The sequence below is a fragment of the Zalophus californianus genome, chromosome 13 (genome assembly GCF_009762305.2).
Source record: "Zalophus californianus isolate mZalCal1 chromosome 13, mZalCal1.pri.v2, whole genome shotgun sequence".
NCBI classification, from domain to species: domain Eukaryota; kingdom Metazoa; phylum Chordata; class Mammalia; order Carnivora; family Otariidae; genus Zalophus; species Zalophus californianus.
Window position 1 is genome coordinate 80,465,148 of NC_045607.1, and position 20,844 is coordinate 80,485,991.

Sequence of the window (20,844 nt, forward strand, 5' to 3'; positions counted from 1 at the left end):
AACCAGAAAAGCACATGGCCAGTGAATAATGCTCTTAGTCAGGAACAGAACTTGAACTCAAACCTTAGACTCCCTAGTCAGTGCTCTTTACCCCCCCACCCCCACCTGCCTTGCCACATTCAGCCCCCACTGTTAATCTAATAGTCTGTTGAGTTGATATGTATGGAGCCTTTTCTGTGATTCAAAGGCTGAGTATATCCACTGGGTCTTATCTATTACTTCACCAGGGACAAACATTCCCCATGGAACCAACTCATTCCATGTCCCACTGAGATCAGTTGTACTTCCAGCCAATGGCTCCTTCTGCAGTGGGCTAATTTTCTTCTGCTGAGGGTCATGCCTTAGTCACTTATGCAACTTTGAATTCCACTACAAGAATTTGTCAATTCTGAGGCCCATGCCCTTCAGACCTGTTTATCTATCTATTAACTTTTTCAGAGGTATTTTCATATCAGGCATAACAATACCACATTCACAAAACATTTCTCTTAATTAGTGTCATTCAGTTTGACCTGCCTTAATACAGAGACTCATTTCTCAAAATGTGTACTGAAGCCATTTCTTCCGTTTACTTCTATTATCAAATCTGTGCTGTATACTCATATAGGAAAAAGTTTGATCCTAAAAGGGGAAAAAAAAGCATTTTAGGATTTTAGCACTCAACTCAGTCACACTTTCTGTTTCTGTTGACTCACTGGTCCTCGTTTAGCCCATTTATATAATCCCTGCAAAATGCTAACCGTACCTGTAGGGCCTTACGCTCTAATTTATAAGCACATTACATTGCTAATTCCGTGGCTGGATTATATGATAGAGCAAGTAAGCAGGTGTCTAGAGAACAAACAGAGCAGGATTGTTTTTATTTTTTTTAGAAAGAAGCATCTGATTTCAGTATGTGTGTAAGTTTAGTATTTTAAGACTAATCTTGTTTTTATTTAAAAGTAGATATTGGGGATCACCATGATATTTTCAGTATCCCATTCCTATAAAAATTATGACCAGGCTCTGGATGATTCTCATTTCAGTAGTGTTCTCAATTACTTCACAGAGCTTATATGTATGGTCAAGCAGAAAAATTAATTATACCATAACTACAATGATTTAAAACTCCCTAAAAACAAGGATGGCAACCATGGCTGTTGCTGAGCACTGACCACATGCCAGGCATGGTGCTATGTTCTATGCAGGTTTTATCTTTTAATCCCAAGTAGAAACTTTATGGGGTAGGACTCTTATTAACCCCATTTTCAGAGATGAGAAACATGAGGTTTTGAACAATTTCCTTTAAGTCACGTGACATATAGCCATTAAAAAATGTCTTGAAGTAATTTTATGACATGGGAAAATGTTAAATAAGGAAGTAAGATAAAACTAAATATATCTTATGATCCAAAACATTTTATGAAGTCTGTGTGTATATGTGTGTGAATCTGAAGGGAAAAAATGTGCTCAAACACTAACAGCAGTTTTTCTGGATGGTAGAATTGTGTTTTGTTTTGTTTTTTTACTTTTTTATTCTATTCAAAATTTTTAAATTTGCTGTAATGAACATGTCCCTCTATTTAAGTTTTTATTTTTTTTTAAGATTTCTTTATTTATTTGGGAGAGAGAGCTCATGTGCCAGTGGGGGGAGTGGCAGAGGGAGAGGGAAAGGGAGAAGCCTTAAGTAGACTCCCTACTGAGCACAGAGCCAGATGCGGGGCTCAATCCCAGGACCTTAAGATCATGACCTGAGCCGAAATCAAGAGTCAGACACTTAACTGCCTGAGCCACCCAGGCGTCCCTATTATAAGGTTTTATAACCTAACCACAAGGATTTGTATGAAAACTTCTGGGTGTGTATGAAAAAGATGAGTGTTATATAATATCTAAGTCCTCAGAAGAGGTCAAGTATTTCTTATATATATTTTTCCATTATTCATAGTTACTAAGTCACCAAAACCCATCCTGGAAAAGGCAGCTGGACCATCCAAGGCCAAGTATCAAGGCAATCTACTGCCAGAGAACTTTGAGGAAAATAAATCTCATAAAGGGGCTTCAGAACTCCTGTCACCATCACATTATGGCATTTCTTTCTTGCAGGAAGTAAAGACAAAAAGAGCCCATGACTATAGTTCATTAAAAAAAAAATACATTCTTAAGTCTCAATGTCTGTCTTCCAAAAAAATCAAGTGCATACCTGCATTGAGAGCTGAGAACACCTGCCAATCCCATTCTTAAGTCTCTTGTTTTTGAAGCCTGCTTACTTATTCTTTGGGGATATATTTCTTGACACATAAGTTGTGGAGATGCTTTTATCCTTGTACACCAAACAAGGCCAAAGAAATTTATAACTGGATATTATATTTTTGATTCATGTGAGGAAATAAGTCATCAGACTCCCATCTCATTGGTTTCCCCCCAAAGAACTTGGTTTTCCATTGTAGGCTAAACTCCTTTGTTTGCATTCCATTCCCTAAGCATGTGATGCCAATACTGAGGTCCAGTGTTATTTGCCCATCAAAAAATCCTAGCTTTGGAAGAAGGCTGGGAAAGGTGAGGATAACATCTGGATTTTGCTTGGCATTGCACTTGATAGAGAATAAAAGATAGTAAAACTCTTTTCCAATTTCTGACAATGTACTGTAATATCTGTGTCATGGTGAAGAAAGGGACAGTCTTGCCTGAAATGGAAAGGTATCATTGATTTTCCGCAACCTTAAAATGGCTTTGTAAGTTGTAGTATCATTCTAGAAGATTCTGGAAACCAAGAAGATCAATATGTCAGGTGGTACAAAACAGTGGGAGAAAATATAAAGAGCAGGTGAGACTTGGGATACATTATGTTTGATAAACATGTGACACACAGTGCCTGATAAATATTTATCAAATGGATGATGTACCACCTCATGGTGGTTCCTGGTGATCATGTACCTAGTGTAGTCCCAGCATGTATTACAAGCCCACTTCCCCACAATCTACCCATATTCCTTGAGGAAAGGGGCTGGTAGAGCAAAGTGAATTATTGCAAGTTCCAGTAGGGTGGACTAGGTTAAAGGCAGGGTTCCAGCACTCAAGTGTAAGACAGGGAAATGGACCCCAAAATCTCTTCTTATTAACTCATCCACTGAGGAGTGAAGATAGCAAAGGCTGACCCCCTGTGGCAACTAGGGGAACTATACCTCACCATATGATAATACTTGGGTACCAAATACATTTCCAAACCTGGCCAGCATGGTTCTGGTACAGGTAGGGATCCATCAGGATAAGAATTAGGTCAAAGTATTGTTAATATGAACCCCTCGATATGGTTTAAACTATGTACTCCCCGCAGAAGCCAAAGGAGATGATTCTAACCATGTGTCAAAATGCAGTCTTTCAGTTTTCAAAATCGGTGGTGAAGCTCTTCAGAGAAGTAAATTTAGCTTCCACATGTGTTTGCCAGAATTTATTTATTTTTTATTCCCCTCAGAAAAAAAATGAAAGGTGCAGTCTGGCTGGTTGGTTTGTTCATTTGCCTTGTAAAATTTTCCCTATGGCTCTGACCATTATATATAGAAATAATGATATAGAACTAGATCATAGTGATCAGAACCTTCCCGGTACAAGGCTATTCTCAGAATAGTCCTCAGACAACTATGGAAATGGCTTTCACTCTGTCAGATGCTTCTTCATGTGGGACTGTGGAAATATTTGGGGCAGCTCTCTGGAGGCTAAAAGGGTTAAATTTTCTAAAAATGCTTAACTTAAATCAGGTGGGTATTTAGGTGCCATAAAAATCCAACATAATTTTTAGAAAGATTGAAACTTAGAATATCATGCCTGAATTCTTATACCATGAGTATTTTTTCCAAAAGTACAATTGTTTTAAGAAGTACAAACTCAATTATAGAACAAGTAAGTCATGGAGATGCAATGCACAGCATAGGGAATATAGTCAATAGTACTGTTAATAATTGTGTGTGGTGACAGATGGTAACTAGCCTGAAAAAAAAAAAAAAAAGGAAATTACCTTTAGGAGATGACATCCTTGGGGGACGGTTTGTCATCTCTCATCATCTTTGTTATGAAGTAGATCAAGAACAAGGGAGTGTCATCCACATTGTAAACTTGGCAACACATATAAACCAATTCTCTAATCTTATTACTACACAGTATAAAAATGATCCACGTAGAAATAACCATTAGCTTTATTTACTCATGGGCATTATAATCGAATGAGATGATAAGCCCTGCAGAGCAACAGATAATTCCATCTCTGATATCATAGTAACATTTTTCATGCAGATAACAGAAGTTTTTGTTTCACAGTGCAGCTGCTGCAGGTTAAATTGATTCAATTTAATTAACAAGCATTTACTCAGTGCCTACCTGTGGACAGCACTATACTTATGAGGCATACAAAAGAGTTAAAAGGTAGGATCCCTGCCCATAGGGAGCCTCCAATCTGGAGAGGAAAGATGATCCATGCATACAGGAAACAATAAATAACTGTTAAAAGTCACAGGAAAATCTGTATAGATAATAGACTCTGAATTAAAGACATTGGGCCACAAGGAAACCTATCGGGAAGTTGGAGGCCAGTCTGGAAAACTGGACCAAAGGAAGTACATCTTGAATTTGTATCATAGCAAGTGATGAGCACATGGATTGGCAGAGGAACAGGGAGATAGTTTCATGGCCAGATCAAGAGTGAAGAAGGAAAAACTCAAAAACATGGTAACAAAAACCAGCAAGTCAATTGCAGGGAATGGCAAGCAAATTGGCTTAGCTCTGGAAAAGGACACTGTGGGTGAGCAGATGTAATTAAAATCACACAACAAGCCTGGCTGAGGGCACTGATTGCAGCTCTTCGAAGTCCATTCAAACTTCAAATAAGTAATAATGCTTAAACGCATCTATAAACCAAAGCCCCCCCCCCAAAAGTGTATGTTTTTCCAACCTCAACAAAAAACCAAAGACGAATTATGGACTATTAGAATCTAAACTCAGGAGATGTGATCACTGGAGGTCATGATCAGGCAGTGCTGGAGTTGCAATCATGTACAATTGTCTTTTTTTTTTTTTAACTCACAAAAAGGTGGGTTGTCTAAAACCCATGTACCTCCTCAAGCTGAGAGACCTTCAACCCAGGGCTACTTAGCCCCTATTTCCCTTAGGATTTTTCTTTTAAAAAGCCCATTCCTTTTCATACTGAATCCAGCAGCAAATAAAATGTCTTGAGTGTATAGTTGTGGGGGCCCTGGATGGGGAGACAGAAAAAAAATGGAAAACAAGATGTTGGTTTCAAACTGTGAGTTAATGAATAATTACAATGAATACTTTATTAAGATATTTCTGAACTCTGAAGGAAAAAAATGGTGAAATATCTCTGATCCAAGGCAAAGAAAACTAAGGCAGGAGTGTACAAAACAGAAGTCCATATGAGCAAAGTATTTTTAATTAACCCAAAAGGTAAACCAGTAACCTGTATTGCTGAATCAAATCCACTCTTAAACTCAGTTTACTAGAAGAGACCCCAGGGAGATGAGTCAGGGGAGAAAGTGGCGGTGCAGGAGCAAATCCCTTCATTTGGAACAAAATGGAGATCCTCCCAGCTGAACTAGGACTGACAATGCCTTGATTGGCCAGCATGACCTTGACAATCCATGAGGGTTAGAACAGGGGAACAGCAACTTCACAATGCTTGTGTTCTTGCCCTTTACGTGAGTCATTGCTTTTAAGCAGCAAGGTGAGGAGTACTTCTGGGTCCCAGCATGTCTATGAAAGTCACTGGCCACCAGCAGTCGCAGCTGTTCGAGAGAGGGAGAGAGAGAAAAGATGAAGAAGCAAGTGACAATTTAGCTTTCATTGTGCTTAATGTTCTCAAAGAGGTGATCTGAAACCTGTATCTTCCAAATGTGCCCCACATTGCCATAATATTTAGCATTTTTATATTCAAAATATTTCTATATTTCTTATTTTTCAGGAGAGGGAAAGTGAACGTTCTTCTCTTTTTATAATACTTATTAAGTACTGCTTATGTAAATAATATAAAAATGTATTCTGTTTAAATTTTTCCAGTCAAAGAATTCCTTATCGGCCAGTGGGAATTCAGTAGGTATTTACTGGATGACTGTTATGTATAAAGTTCTGTAATAACTTCTGAGGAAACAACTATGAATAAGATAGTATCTGCTTTTACAATAGTTGTATATATTTTTAAGTACAAATTATAGGAAAATATCAAATAAATAGCATGCAATAGGATTTTATCATTACTTAAAACAATAAGCTTTAACTAGAATTCAGATCTTAGAAGTCAAAACTTTTCACTCACTATTCTAAACACTAAATCGATCATGTTAAGTTATAGTCATAATCTAGAGCAAATACAAGAGCAGTGTGGATATGTGTGACGTATCTGCTTCTAACTATGAGATGCCCAAGGGGCTCACTTCGGCTTTAAGGCCACACATAAACTGAGAGTGAAGGGATGGAAAGAGATATTCCATGAAAATGGAAACCAGAAGCAGGTGTAGCTACATTTATTTCAGACAAAATACATGTTAAGCCAAAAACGGTAACAAGAGACACAGAAGGTCATTATGTAATGACTAAAGAAGGCACAAATAAATGGAGAGATAGTTCATGTTAATGGGTTAGAAGAATTAATACTGTGAAAATGTCCATACCACCCAAAGCAATCTACAGATTCAATGCAATCCTTATCAAAATTCCAACGGCATTTTCAAAGAAATAGAAAAAAACAATCCTTATATTGGATGGAACCACAAAAATATCCTAAATAGCCAAAGCAATCTTGAGAGAGAACAAAGCTGGAGACCTCACACATCCTGATCTCAAACTCTACTGCAAAGCTATAGTAATTAAACAGTATGGTGTTGGCATCAAAACAGAAAGTAAGATCACTGGAACAGAATAGAGAAATGAGAAATAAATACATGCATATATGGCCAATTAGTTTTTGACAAGGTACTAAGGTTACACCATGAAGAACAGATATTCTCTTTAATAAATAGTGCTGGGAAAACTGGATATCCACATGCAAAAGAATGAAGATGAACCCTATCTTACAACATACACAAAAATCACCACAAAACGTAAGACCTTAAACCATAAAAGCCCTAGAAGAAAATCTAGGGAAAAATCTACTTGCCCTCGGTCTTGGCGATGATTTTTGTATTTGACACCAAAAACAAAAGCAGCAAAAGCAAAAGTAAACATTAAGCTAAAAAGCTTCTGCACAGCAGAGGAAATCATCAATAAAATGAACAGGCAACCTATGGGATGGGAGAAAATATCTGCAATTTGATAAGGGGTTAATATCCAATATAGACAAGGAAATGATACAACTCAACAACATAAAAACCAAATAACCTAGTTTGAACATGAGCAAAGGACCTGAACAGACATTTATTCAAAGAAGACATACAAATGGTCACTATTTGTACATGAAAAGATGCTCGACATCACTATCAGGGAAGTGCAAACCAAACCACAATGAGATAGCAACTCACACCATTAGGATGTCTATTATCACAAAGGCAACAGACAACCAATGGTGGCGAGGATGTGGAGAAAAGGGAACATTGTGCACTGTTGGTGGGAATGTAAACTGATACAGCCAATATGGAAAACAGTATGAAAGTTCCTCGAGAAATTAAAAATAGAACTATCATATGATCCAGCATCCTACTTCTGGATATATATCCAAGGGAAAGGAAATCACTAATTTGTATTCCCATCCTCATTGCAGCATGGGAGGATGGAAACAACGTAAGAGTCCATCTATGAAGAAATGGATAAAGAAAATGTGATATACGTATAATATCATCATAATATAATAATATAATGATATTCAGCCTTATATAAAAAAAAAAGAAAACCCTGCCATTTACAACAATGTGGCTAAACCTGCCTTTGAAGGCATTATTCGAAGTAAAATAAGTTAGACAGAGGAAGACAAACACTGCACAGTATCACTTATATGTGGAATCTGAAAACAAAAAAAGAAAAAAAAGTCAAAACTCCTGAAAACAGAGAGTAGCATGGTGGTACCCAGGAGCTTGGGGGTGGGGGAAATAGGGAGAGGTTGGTAAAAGGGTACAAATTTTCAGTCATAGGATGAATAAGGTCCGAGACTGTAATGTATAACACAGTGAACTACTGTTGACAATACCGTATTATATAATTGAAATTGGCTAAGTGGGTAGAACTTAAGTCCTTTCAACAAAAAGAAAAAGATAAATATGTGAGCTGATGGACGTGTTAATGAATTCAGTGGTGGGAGTCCTTTCATAATGGATATGCATATCAGCACGCACCTTGTACACTTAAAATATATTACAATTTTACTTGTCGAAGCTGAAAAAATTTAAATGCAATTCAAGAAACAAGTAGATTAGTGATGAAAAAAAATCTAAGTCAAGTGTAATACAAGAACATAGCACTGGAAATTTGCTGCATCCATTCCTATTGGCATTAAGGTCAGCCAACATGGAAGGAGTAGTGTTGAAAGAACCACACAGAAATGGGGCTCAGCCCTGCTCACTTCTAAACTTGGGATAAAACTTGGCCTGTAGCCATCCATATACCACTCTCCTATTCATCTGTGTGGGCTAATGAATTTATTTATTGTTTTTTCCTACTTAAACCAATTTGGGTTGAGTTTTATTACTTACAAGGCGGGGGTGCGGGGAGAGCCCTAGTAATACTAAGAGTTTTAAAGTTAAGAATGAGGGGAAAGTTTGAAAAAATTTTCCTTAAACTTCTTGGGCATCACTTTTCCATGTGGAAAACAGAGCACGTCAGGGATTTTGGCAAATTGGGGTATGCCTTACTGGAATGTTTTTAAAATTAAGGAGGTTACCAAAAAAGAGAGATTAATGACTTAGAAAAGGCTCCAGGAGATCAACAGTGGTGAGTTCAGAAGAGCCTAATGGTATCTTCCCAGTGTGTCCATCTATATATAAAAATGGTCCCAATGAGCAGGAGAGACTCTGCATTTGTGTCTGCTATTTGTTTTTTTTTTTTTCAAGATTTTATTTATTTTTTTGAGAGAGAGAAAGAGAGCATGAGTGGGTGGGGGAGAGCAGAGGGAGAAGCAGACCTGGGCCTTGATCCCAGGACCCTGAGATCATGACCTAGGCAGAAGGCAGACACTCAACCAACTGAGCCACCCAGGTGCCCCTTGTGTCAGCTATTTGTATATGACCATATGGATGTCTTCATCTTCTGTCAATTGCAAAGTCACCTTCCTATTACTACTGCCAAGTTTACATTTCTGGATTTTTCTTTCTCTTGCCTTTCCCCCACTGGAAACCAACCAAGCCTTCTGGATACAATGCCTGAGAGGGTCTCAAAAAGTGAATAGTAAAAATTGTGGAATGACTCGCTTAGGGCAATAATGCCACACCACATCAAATGCCCCATTTGGAGAGAGAGAAAAGAAAAAGAAGGAAGAGCATTTTTTTGTAGGGGAAAAAACTGTCATCATAAACATTTCTCCAACCTGCTCGGGCAGCCGCCATTTTCTTGTTGCGTATTTTGTTCTCCAAAGCTTGCTACATAATACAAAAAGGAGAAAAGAACATGAGGTTTACTGGTATTTCCTATTACTTGCCATTAATGAAGCTAATATGTTAATGAAATAAATTATATCCTACCTGTTTCATCTTCTTTTTTAGATCCAGATTTGCTGCCTTCTGGCCCTTTGCAGTAGCATTGAGATAATAAATGGTCAAGCTACATTTTAAAAAATAATAAGATTTATGGTGTTTTTTAGTTGAAGATTCTTCTTAAATTTACATTCACTAAATCATAGAACGTTGGCACTGGAGTGGACTTTAAGATATTTTCTTTTCTTTCTTTCTTTTTTTTTTTTTAGGTTTGAAGTACACAGAGGTCAAGGAGTACATTCAGGAAAGGTTACTAGGGGCATACCTGGGAAGATGGGACCCAAGGGGGTCCTCTTCCACAGCCCCGCATTCTATCTACCATACCTCACTGCCTAACTGTAGCTCCTTCTTGGAAATGTACTAACATCAGTTGAAATCATAATTAAAAGTAACATTTCAAAGTGACATAAATCTACTGAAGCATAAGGAATGTGTAGAATAAAAAATTGACCTGCTTTAAATTTCCCCCTTTGGCTTTTACAGCAAAGAATATAATTCTCATAGTCATAGTTCACTAACATGGATTTTTTTCCATAGGGTGTATTTCTCCCTTCCTCAAAAAGAAAATGTTTTATAAAGGAATATTCTTGGCTTTTAGTTGACATTTACATTTCTAGAAAGAGCGAATTCCAGCCAAACATTTGTGTAAAAATAAATATGTTCATCTTCACTTAAAGCAAAAACAAACAAACAAAATGCAGTAAAAAAAAAAAAAAGGTAACTGGCATTGCTCTTTGTTGCAAATAACTGGATACTAAACACATTTCTTCTACTCCCCAACCATGCCAGATTATATCCTTTATGAGCCATCTGGTGCTAGCAACACAATTATTGATATGGTTTAGCCGGGTTTGTTTATCTCTTATACGAGTGATGGGAGTTTGAAATTACATACATGAAAGCATTTGGTATGCTATTTGGCATGAAGTAGGTGCTCACTAAATTGTGTGTGTGTGTGTGTGTGTGTGTGTGTGTGTGTGTGTGTGTGTATTATAAGGATATTCTTAGAAAAGTGCCTGGATTTGGAGGATAAACTCAAAGACCTCACAAGTCACTCACAGTTCTGGAATTCTCTAGTCTCCAAAGGAATGAACCTGGCTACAGAGAACAAACCTGAATTCTACTCAGTTACCCAAAAACCACCCAAGCTGATTTAATATGATCCACTGGGGAAATTCAAAAGGCTTATAACATGTAACATTCTCTAATTAAAGGTAATAAAGAGCCAAGCCAATTGCATGAGCCCCATAAACTGGAAGATGAGATCTCGGGATTTGAAAAATCAAATCAGTAATAAACCGAAATGGGTTTTAAATCAGAACCTCAGAACTATAATCAGCCTTGCAGGACATCTATTTGACCTCATATTCTGCCAGCTTTTCTCTACACAGTCTGTGCCAAGGGCTGGCAAACTATAGTCTCCAGGGTAGAAATGACTCCCAGCCTGTTTTGCATGGCCCATGAACTAAGAATGGTTTTTACCTTTTTAAATGGTCATGTAAGTACTTATATAATATTCTCAATTTTGCCTTTTGACCCACACAACCTAATATATCTACGATTTGGCCCTTTAAGAAAAAATGTGCCAACCGTGGGTATAAACCACCCCTGCCAAGTGGCTTCTAGCCTTTCTGTATCTTCCCACTCATCCCAAACTCAGTGTTTGGTGCTTCAGAGGCTTAGGGGGAATAAGAGTCGGGAAATAAGACATGGGGTTTGAATTTACTTATTAGCCGCTTGATTTGGGGCAGATCTTCCAGGCGATATCAATAATGTGATTAATGAGGCCAACCTTTTCAGGTTATTGTGGAAATTAAATGATTAATGTATGGGTGGTGCCTGGGACACAGGCAATGTTAGCTCTCCAGACAGCTTATTAAATCTTTAATTGGTGGCATTAAAACAATGTTGCGCCTTTGCTTAAAAATAAAATAAATAAAAAAATCTGTCTCTCAGTAAGTTAAGACTATAGTCATAAAATCTGACATTAAGTTTTGTTGGGTTTTATTTTTTTAATATAAGATCTCATTGATACTGGAGGAACAAGATGGCAGAGGAGTAGGAGACCTAAATTTCGTTTGGTCCCAGGAACTCAGCTAGATAGGGATCAAACCATTCTGAACACCTACAAACTAAAAAGGAGATCAAAGAAAAGAATAGCAGCAACTCTCTGAACAGAAAAGCAACCACTTTCTGGAAGGTCTCTTCTGATTTGTTTAGTGTATATTTTTCTGGGGTCGTTCTTACTCTGTTAGCTTTTGTTCTCTCATTCATCTATTCTCCTCTGGACAAAATGACAAGATGGAAAAAAATCACCTCGAAAAAAAGAACAAGAGTCAGGACTGACTGCCAGGGACCTAATCAATATGGACATCAGTAAGATGTCAGAACTAGAGTTCAGAATGATGATTATAAAGATACTAGGTGGGCTTGAAAAAAGCATGGAAGATATTAGAGAAACCCTTTCTGGAGAAATAAAAGAACTAAAGTTTAACCAAGTTGAAATCAAAACGGCTATTAATGAGGTGCAATAAAAAATGGAGGCTCTAACTGCTAAGATAAATGAGGCAGAAGAGAGAATTAGTGATATGGAAGACCAAATGATGGAAAATAAAGAAGCTGAGAAAAAGAGAGATAAACAACTGCTGTATCATGAGGGCAGAATTTGAGAGATAAGTGATACCATAAGATGAAACAATATTAGAAAAATTGGGATCCCAGAAGAAGAAGAAAGAGAGAGAGGGGCAGGGAGATATATTGGAGAAAATTATAGCAGAGAACTTCCCTAATTTGAGGAAAGAAACAAGCATCAAAATCCAGGAGGCACAGAGAACCCCCCTCAAAATCAATAAAAATAGGTAAACACCCTGACATCTAATAGTAAAAGTTACAAGTCTCAAAGACAAAGAGAAAATCCTGAACGCAGCTCGGGACAAGAGATCTGTAACCTACAATGGTAGAAACATTAAATTGGCAACAGACCTATCCACAGAGACCCAGCAGGCCAGAAAGGACTGGCATGATATATTCAGAGCACTAAAGGAGAAAAATATGCAGCCAAGAGTACTATATCCAACTAGAATGTCACTGAAAATAGGAGAGATAAAAAGCTTCTAGGACAAACAAAAACTAAAGGAATTTGCAAACACGAAACCAGTCCTACAAGAAATATTGAAAGAGGTCCTCTAAGCAAAGAGAGAGCCTAAAAGTAACATAGACCAGAAAGGAACAGAGACAATATACAGTAACAGTCATCTTACAGGCAATACAATGGCACTAAATTCATCTTTCAATAGTTACCCTGAAGGTAAATGGGATAATTGACCCAATCAAAAGACACAGGCTATCAGACTGGATAAAAAAAACAAGACCCATTGATATACTGTCTGCAAGAGACTTGTTTTAGACCCAAAGACACCTCCAGATTTAAAGTGAGGCAGCGGAAAACCATTTACCATACTAATGGACACCAAAAGAAAGCTGGGGTGGCAATCCTTATATCAGACAAATTAGATTTTAAACCAAAGACTATAATAAGAGATGAGGAAGGACACTATATCCTACTTAAAGGGTCTATCCAACAAGAAGATCTAACAATTGTAAGTATCTATGCCCCTAACATGGGAGCAGCCAATTATATAAGGCAATTAATAACAAAAGCAAAGAAACACATCAACAACAACACAATAATAGTAGGGGACTTTAACCGCCCCTCACTGAAATGGACAGCTCATCTAAGCAAAAGATCAACTTTAAATGACACACTGGACCAAATGGACCTCACAGATATTAACAGAACATTCCACCCCAAAGCAACAGAATACACATTCTTCTCTAGTGCCCATGGAACATTCTCCAGAATAGATCACATCCTAGGTCACAAATCAGGTCTCAACTGGTACCAAAAGACTGGAATCATTCCCTACATCTTTTTGGACCACAATGCTTTGAAACTAGAACTCAATCACAAGAGGAAAGTCGGAAAGAACTCAAATACATAGAGGCTAAAGAGCATCCTACTAAAGAATGAATGGGTCAACCAGGAAATTAAAGAAGAATTAAAAAAATTCATGGAAACAAATGACAATGAAAAATCTTTGGGATACAGCAAAGGCTGTCCTAAGAGGAAAGTATATAGCAATACAAGCCTTTCTCAAGAAACAAGAAAGGTCTCAAATACACAACCTAACCCTACACCTAAAGGAGCTGGAGAAAGGACAGCAAATAAAGCCTAAACGCAGCAGGAGAAGAGAAATAATAAAGATCAGAGCAGAAATCAATGAAATAGAAACCAAAAGAACAGTAGAACAGATCAACGAAACTAAGATCTGGTTCTCTGAAAGAATTAATAAGATTGATAAACCCCTGGCCAGACTTATGAAAAAGGAAAGAGAAATGACCCAAATAAATAAAATCATGAATGAAAGAGGAGAGATCACAACCAACAGCAAAGAAATACAAACAATTATAAGAACATATTATGAGCAACTCTATGCCAGCAAATGAGATAATCTGGAAGAAATGGATGCATTCCTAGACATGTATACTACCAAAACTGAACCAGGAAGAAATAGAAAACCTGAACAGACCTATAACCACTAAGGAAATTGAAGCAGTCATCAAAAATCTCCCAACAAACAAGAGCCCACAGCCATATGGCTTCCTAGGGGAATTCCAGCAAACATTTAAAGAAGAATTAATACCAATCTTCTGAAACTGTTCCAAAAAATAGAAATGGAAGGAAAACTTCCAAACTCGTTTTATGAGGCCACCATTATCTTGATCCCAAAACCAAAGACCCCATCAAAAAGGAGAATTACAGACCAGTATCCCTGATGAACATGGATGCAAAAATTCTCACCAAAATACTAGCCAATAGGATCTAAGAGTACATTAAACGGATTATTCACCACAACCAAGTGGGATTTATCCCTGGGCTGCAAGGATGGTTCAACATCTGAAAATCAATCAACATGATACAATACATTAATAAAAGAAAGAAAAAGAATCATATTCTCTCAATAGATGCAGAAAAAGCGTTTGACAAAGTACAGCATCCTTTCTTGATCAAAACTCTTCAGAGTATAGGGATAGAGGGTACATACCTCAAGATCATAAAAGCCATCTATGGAAAACCCACAATGAATATCATTCTCAATCGGGAAAAACTGAGAGCTTTCCCCCTACGGTCAGGAACGCGGCAGAGATGTCCACTCTCACCACTGCTATTCAACATAGTATTAGAAGTCCTAGCCTCAGCAATCAGACAACAAAAAGAAATAAAAGGCATCCTAATCGGCAAAGAAGTCAAACTCTCACTCTTTGCAGATGAGATGATACTTTATGTGGAAAACCCAAAAGACTCCACCCCAAAACTGCTAGAACTCATACAGGAATTCAGTAAAGTGGCAGGATATAGAATCAATGCACAGAAATCAATGCCATTCCTATACACCAACAACAAGACAGAAGAGAGAGAAATTAAGGAGTCGATCCCATTTACAATTGCACCCAAAACCGTAAGATACCTAGGAATAAATCTAACCAAAGAGGCAAAGAATCTGTACTCAGAAAACTATAAAATACTCCTGAAAGAAATTCAGGAAGACACAAAGAAATGGAAAAACGCTCCATCCTCATGGATTGGAAGAACAAATATTGTGAAGATGTCAATGCTACCTAGAGCAATCTACACATTCAATGCAATCCCCATCAAAATACCATCCACTTTTTTCAAAGAAATGGAACAAATAATCCTAAAATTTGCATGGAACCAGAGAAGACTCCGAATAGCCAGAGGAATGTTGAAAAAGAAAAGCAAAGCTGGTGGCATCACAATTCCAGACTTCAAGCTCTATTACAAAGCTGTCATCATCAAGACAATATGGTACTGGCACAAAAACAGACACACAGATCAATGGGACATAATAGAGAGCCCAGAAATAGACCCTCAACTCTATGGTCAACTAATCTTCGACAAAGCAGGATATTCAGGATTCAGTCTCTTCAACGAATGGTGTTGGGAAAATTGGACAGTCACATGCAGAATGAAACTGGACCATTTTCTTACACCACACACAAAAATAGACTCCAAATGGTTGAAAGACCTCAATGTGAGACAGGAGTCCATCAAAATCCTAAAGGAGAACACAGGCAGCAACCTCTTCGACCTCAGCCGCAGTAACTTCTTAGAAACATCGCCAAAGGCAAGGGAAGCAAGGACAAAAATGAATTATTGGGACTTCATCAAGATAAAAACTTTTGCACAGCAAAAGAAACACTCAACAAGACAAAAAGATAACTGACAGAATGGGAGTAGATATTTGCAAATGACATATCAGATAAAGGGCTAGTATCCAAAATCTATAAGGGACTTATCAAATTCAACACCCAAAGAACAAATAATCCAATCAAGAAATGGGCAGAAGACATGAACAGACATTTTTCCAAAGAAGATATCCAAATGGCCAACAGGCACATGAAAAAGTGCTCAACATCGCTCGGCATCAGGGAAATCCAAATCAAAACCTCAATGAGATACCACCTCACACCAGTGAGAATGGCTAAAATTAACAAGTCAGGAAAGGACAGATGTTGGCGGGGATGTGGAGAAAGGGGAACCCTCCTACACTGTTGGTGGGAATGCAAGCTGGTGCAACCACCCTGGAAAACAGTGTGGAGGTCCTCAAACAGTTGAAAATAGACTACCATATGATCCAGCAATTGCACTACTGGGTATTTACCCCAAAGATACAAATGTAGGGATCCGAAGGGGTATGTGCACCCCGATGTTTATAGCAGCCATGTCCACAATAGCAAAACTATGGAAAGAGCCAAGATATCCATCGACAGATGAATGCATAAAGAAGATGTGGTGTGTGTGTGTATATATATATATATATATATATATATATATATATATATATATATATATAACGGAATATTATGCAGTCATCAAAAGGAATGAAATATTGCCATTTGCAATGACGTGGATGGAACTGGAGGGTATTATGCTGAGCGAAATAAGTCAATCAGAGAAAGACATGTATCATATGACCTCACTGATATGAGGAATTCTTAATCTCAGGAAACAAATTGAGCATTTCTGGAGTGGTGGGGTCGGGAGGGACGAGGTGGCTGGGTGATAGACATTGGGGAGGGTATGTGCTATGGTGAGCGCTGTGGATTGTGTAAGTCTGTTGAATCACAGATCTGTACCTCTGAAACAATACATTATAAGTTAAAAAAAAAAAAGAAGAAGATAGTAGGAAGGGAAAAACGAAGGGGGGGGGAATTGGAGGGGGAGATGAACCATGAGAGACTATGGACTCTGAGAAACAAACTGAGGGTTCTAGATGGGGGGGGGGAGGGGGGATGGGTTAGCCCAGTGATGGGTATTAAGGAGGGCACGTACTGAATGGAGCACTGGGTGTTAGATGCAAACAATGAATCATGGAACACTACATCAAAAACTAATGATGTAATGTATGGTGATTAACATAACATAATAAAATTTTTTTAAAAATCTCACTGGTACCACTAAATGGCTTTGACTTTTAAAAACCGTATAATACTTAACATGGTCCCAGAAGCCACTGTATCATGAAAACTTGGAAAAGAAAAATCACTTCAAGGGCCATCTGGTGAAATAGGCTGCATTTAGCAGGTCATTTTCCAACACATAGGGCCTGGCTATGAGATTCGGAATGTCACCCCCCGATCAAGGTTCTCTAATATATAAAAGTAATCTGCTTTACTCTTTAATTATCCCTGTGGGCTTATTAGCTCGCCCTCAGAAAAGGTGTCACGTGTAAAGAGGTTGGATTTATTGTCAACCTACTATCACCATTTTGTTATACTATACTCTTTCTAACCTAGGGAAAATGCTAACAACTTGGCCCAGAACCCAGTTCCTGTACTTCAAATCACTGGGATTTCTTTCCAGGAGATTTCCTAGTTTTACCTTTTATAAAACAAATCCCACCCTTTGCATCAGCTTTGTTTCTAAAGTGTTTCTGAGGGTGGTTTCATAGTTGCCCTCCTTGACTGAGAGACAGCAGTGGCGGTTCCAGACTTTCTATTTTGGAGGGCCTCAGGGGTTGAAAGGAAGGTCTAGGGCATTTTTTTTTTAAGCTCTTTGAAAGCAAGCATATATTTTTCCTCAGAATGTAACTTTATCTGTTCAAAAGTCAGAAGCCAGTGAAAGTTACATAGGAACAAAAGTCTCCTCCCAAGTTCTCCTTTGGATCTCACCTCTAACGTTTGAAGGGCTAGACTAAGTGACCTTTCCAAGACCCCTCTGGTCCTCTGATTCTATTACCATGGACACACACTTATTGATAGCCTTTCAGGAACAAGGACATGATAATTTTTAAGACCGCTTAAACCCTTAGCCCTAGAATATAGCTGATAGGGCCCCCAGAGGGATTATTAACTTAGAGGCTCATCATTTCTATGTGTTCCCAGCCATCTGCTTTATGGAACAAGAGGGGGGGGCCAGGACATGGCGGGAAGCTCAATGTGCTGATTAGATTTAGCATTTAGCGTTTATGTTTCCCTTGCTTTAGCTGTTTACTGATAATTATTTTGGTTACTTGGGAACAAATCTTATAATCCTAGGCAGGCAAAGACAGATGCAAATGGCTATGAATTACATCCAATAGGATCAGAATATGGCTCATGAATTTCAGCCTCTTACCACCATGTAATCAGCCCTGAATTGGGTGAGGTTACAGCACAACCCTTAGAGAGCGTGAGAAAGTAAAAAAAAAAAAAAGCTGGAACTTAAAAGGAGCCAGGCTTTCTTCATTACAAAGGCCCTTTCTATGAACGGGGAAGCACATACACCATAATCAAAATGATAGCGATGACCAGTCCAGGGTTAGAAAGCTGTCTCAAGATCTTTGCCATCCAGCTTGGGAAATCATGCTCCAGCGTTTCTCCAATGACTTCGAACATCCTATTTTTACCACTGAAAAAAAAGGGGGGGTGGGGAAAAGAAATTTATTTACAACCTACGTAAAAACCACGATTATAGCAAGAAAACAAGGAATCTTTCTCAAACACCACCTAAGTGCTCTTTCAGGTTGGGAACCTAAGGTTTAGCCACAACTCCTGGCACTTTGACCTCTTATTGTCAACGTGGGGGTGAGGTATGAGAAATGCTATCCCAACACGAACACACAGTGGAGCAGTTAGGAATTTAACCACAGCCTTAGGAAAAGACTTTTTAAAGCTGTATTTCTAAGATTTTGCTTGAAATATATTTTATAAATAGCTCATAAGTCTATGCCTCAGCCAGCTGTCCTTGTTGGGGAACACTCCCTTTGGGCTGAATAAATAGTGCTCTCAATTGTTTAATTGGCCTTAGAAATGAGCATAAGGAATAGCTTAATGGAATAAAGTCCACAAATAATCCCATATCTCTCCCATGCAATAGCTGCTATCTCATTTTCCACAGACTTCTTTCATCAGAGTTATTAATAGGTAACCACACTGAATGAGGAGGCCTTTCTGCATTTCTTGTTGACAGGCCCTAAATGACTGCTGGCTCAGTCCCACTGCTAGGAAAAGAAAATGCAAAAAGAAGGAAAATAAGCCTAAAAAGCCAAAGTCCTTAATGGGTTCGTTCTCAGCCCGTTAAGGTAAGAATCAGCTTTTATAAGCTAGAAAAATGAGAGCAGGAAGTCTGTCTTATCTTCATACGTAATATTCAGAATTATAAAGTAATACCCATCATGTCAAGCTATTTTTTCTGTATATGCATATTGATTCTACTATGAAAAGTGGTAATTCTCAGAAAAGAAGATTAGTTTACTTATCACCAAGTGGTATGTATCATCAGAATAAAGGTTGGTATAACACTTAGTATAATAGTCTGGTTTCACTTTTGTTTTTTGATTTTATACATTCTCACCTACTAAATAAACATGAGCCTCAAGTTCCAGATGAGCTTTTTTTTTTTTTTTTTTTTTGCTCCTGATCTAACTAATAATATCTTTCAAAAGACTGAGAGTAACCCCAAGTATCTAGTCAAGAGTTAGTTGCTGGACTGCCGAGGTATAAGTTTTGCTTCACAAATTACAAATCTGCACCCAGCAAAACCTGTATTAAGGGGGAATGTAGCTTGCAGATCATTCAAGATTATATCGAATTATTCCCCTAAGATTTCTTTGTCCTCATCTATTCTAATTGGCCAGGCTTTTCTCCTAGACATGGGGGATATAGCCAGAGTGAGAAGGTAGGCAAGGATGAGAGAAGGTAAGACCATCCACTCTCCCTTCTCCAGGTTGGGCTGAGACTGATGCCTGCATTTAGAATGAGGGGACTGGAATTTTACAAAATGCTCTCTACTCACAAAGGTCTTCTCTGCATCCAACCTGTCCCAAATTCAAAGCCATTAGCATCTCTGGGGATTCTCTCCTTTCCTGGTCTGGTGTCTTACCAGGAGTCCAGCTCTCTTACTTCTGTACAAACTAAAGAAGCATCTACTGATCCCCAGAAATCCTTTTTTTTCTGACAGTTTAGCCCAAGTGTGCCACTTCCCAATATTCCCAGAAGTCCTTACCAGTCTGCTGTGGTTCCACAGTCAAATGAAATGATACTGCACCTAAGTTCCTGTGGGCAGAGCTCCATCCACCCTGGATTAGAATAGTCTATGAGCAGACCTCCAGTGGACTGGGAGCTTCCCAGGACCAGAATCAGTGTCCAGTTTACTCCTACATCTCCTCTAATGCTTAGTGCATAAACAGTCATTATTCATTCATTACTTAAAATTACTGGCCAACACTACTGTGTTTAGACTCACAGAGATGAAAATATTCTATCCCCAACCTCGAGAAGCCAGCTACACTTTAAAAAAAAAAAAAAGCACATAAAGTATAATAGCAAATAAATAATATAATAGCAGCATCACAAAACAAAACATTGTTGTAAAACAAAAATATAAATATAAAAGTGTCACAATTTAATGTAAATGTGCACTTATTGTACGATCTTGGTTATTTTAAAAAGCTGCATAAAATGAAAACCAGAATACAAAATGCCAAAATGTTGAGAGTTGTTATTTAAGATCTTTGGGGTTATGAGTAGTGTTTATTTTCATGTAGAAATGTTTCTATAATTTCAAGGTTTTCTAGGATAAACACATAATACCTTTGCGGTAAGATGAAAATACATAAAAATA

At 38.0% G+C, this 20,844-nt stretch overlaps 1 protein-coding gene across 1 annotated transcript in view; it reads right to left on the minus strand.

Annotated features, from left to right (window-relative positions):
* Positions 1–5,337: 5,337 nt before the first annotated feature.
* Positions 5,338–20,844, minus strand: part of TMC1 (transmembrane channel like 1) — a 150,132-nt gene continuing 134,625 nt past the window's right edge. The window contains exons 17-20 of the mRNA XM_027616273.2: positions 18,505–18,630; positions 9,648–9,726; positions 9,494–9,545; positions 5,338–5,771 (exon numbers count right to left, since the gene is read on the minus strand). Coding sequence (XP_027472074.2) covers positions 5,749–5,771; positions 9,494–9,545; positions 9,648–9,726; positions 18,505–18,630 — 280 coding nt within the window. The 3' untranslated portion in view covers positions 5,338–5,748. The remainder of the gene's footprint in view (positions 5,772–9,493; positions 9,546–9,647; positions 9,727–18,504; positions 18,631–20,844) is intronic.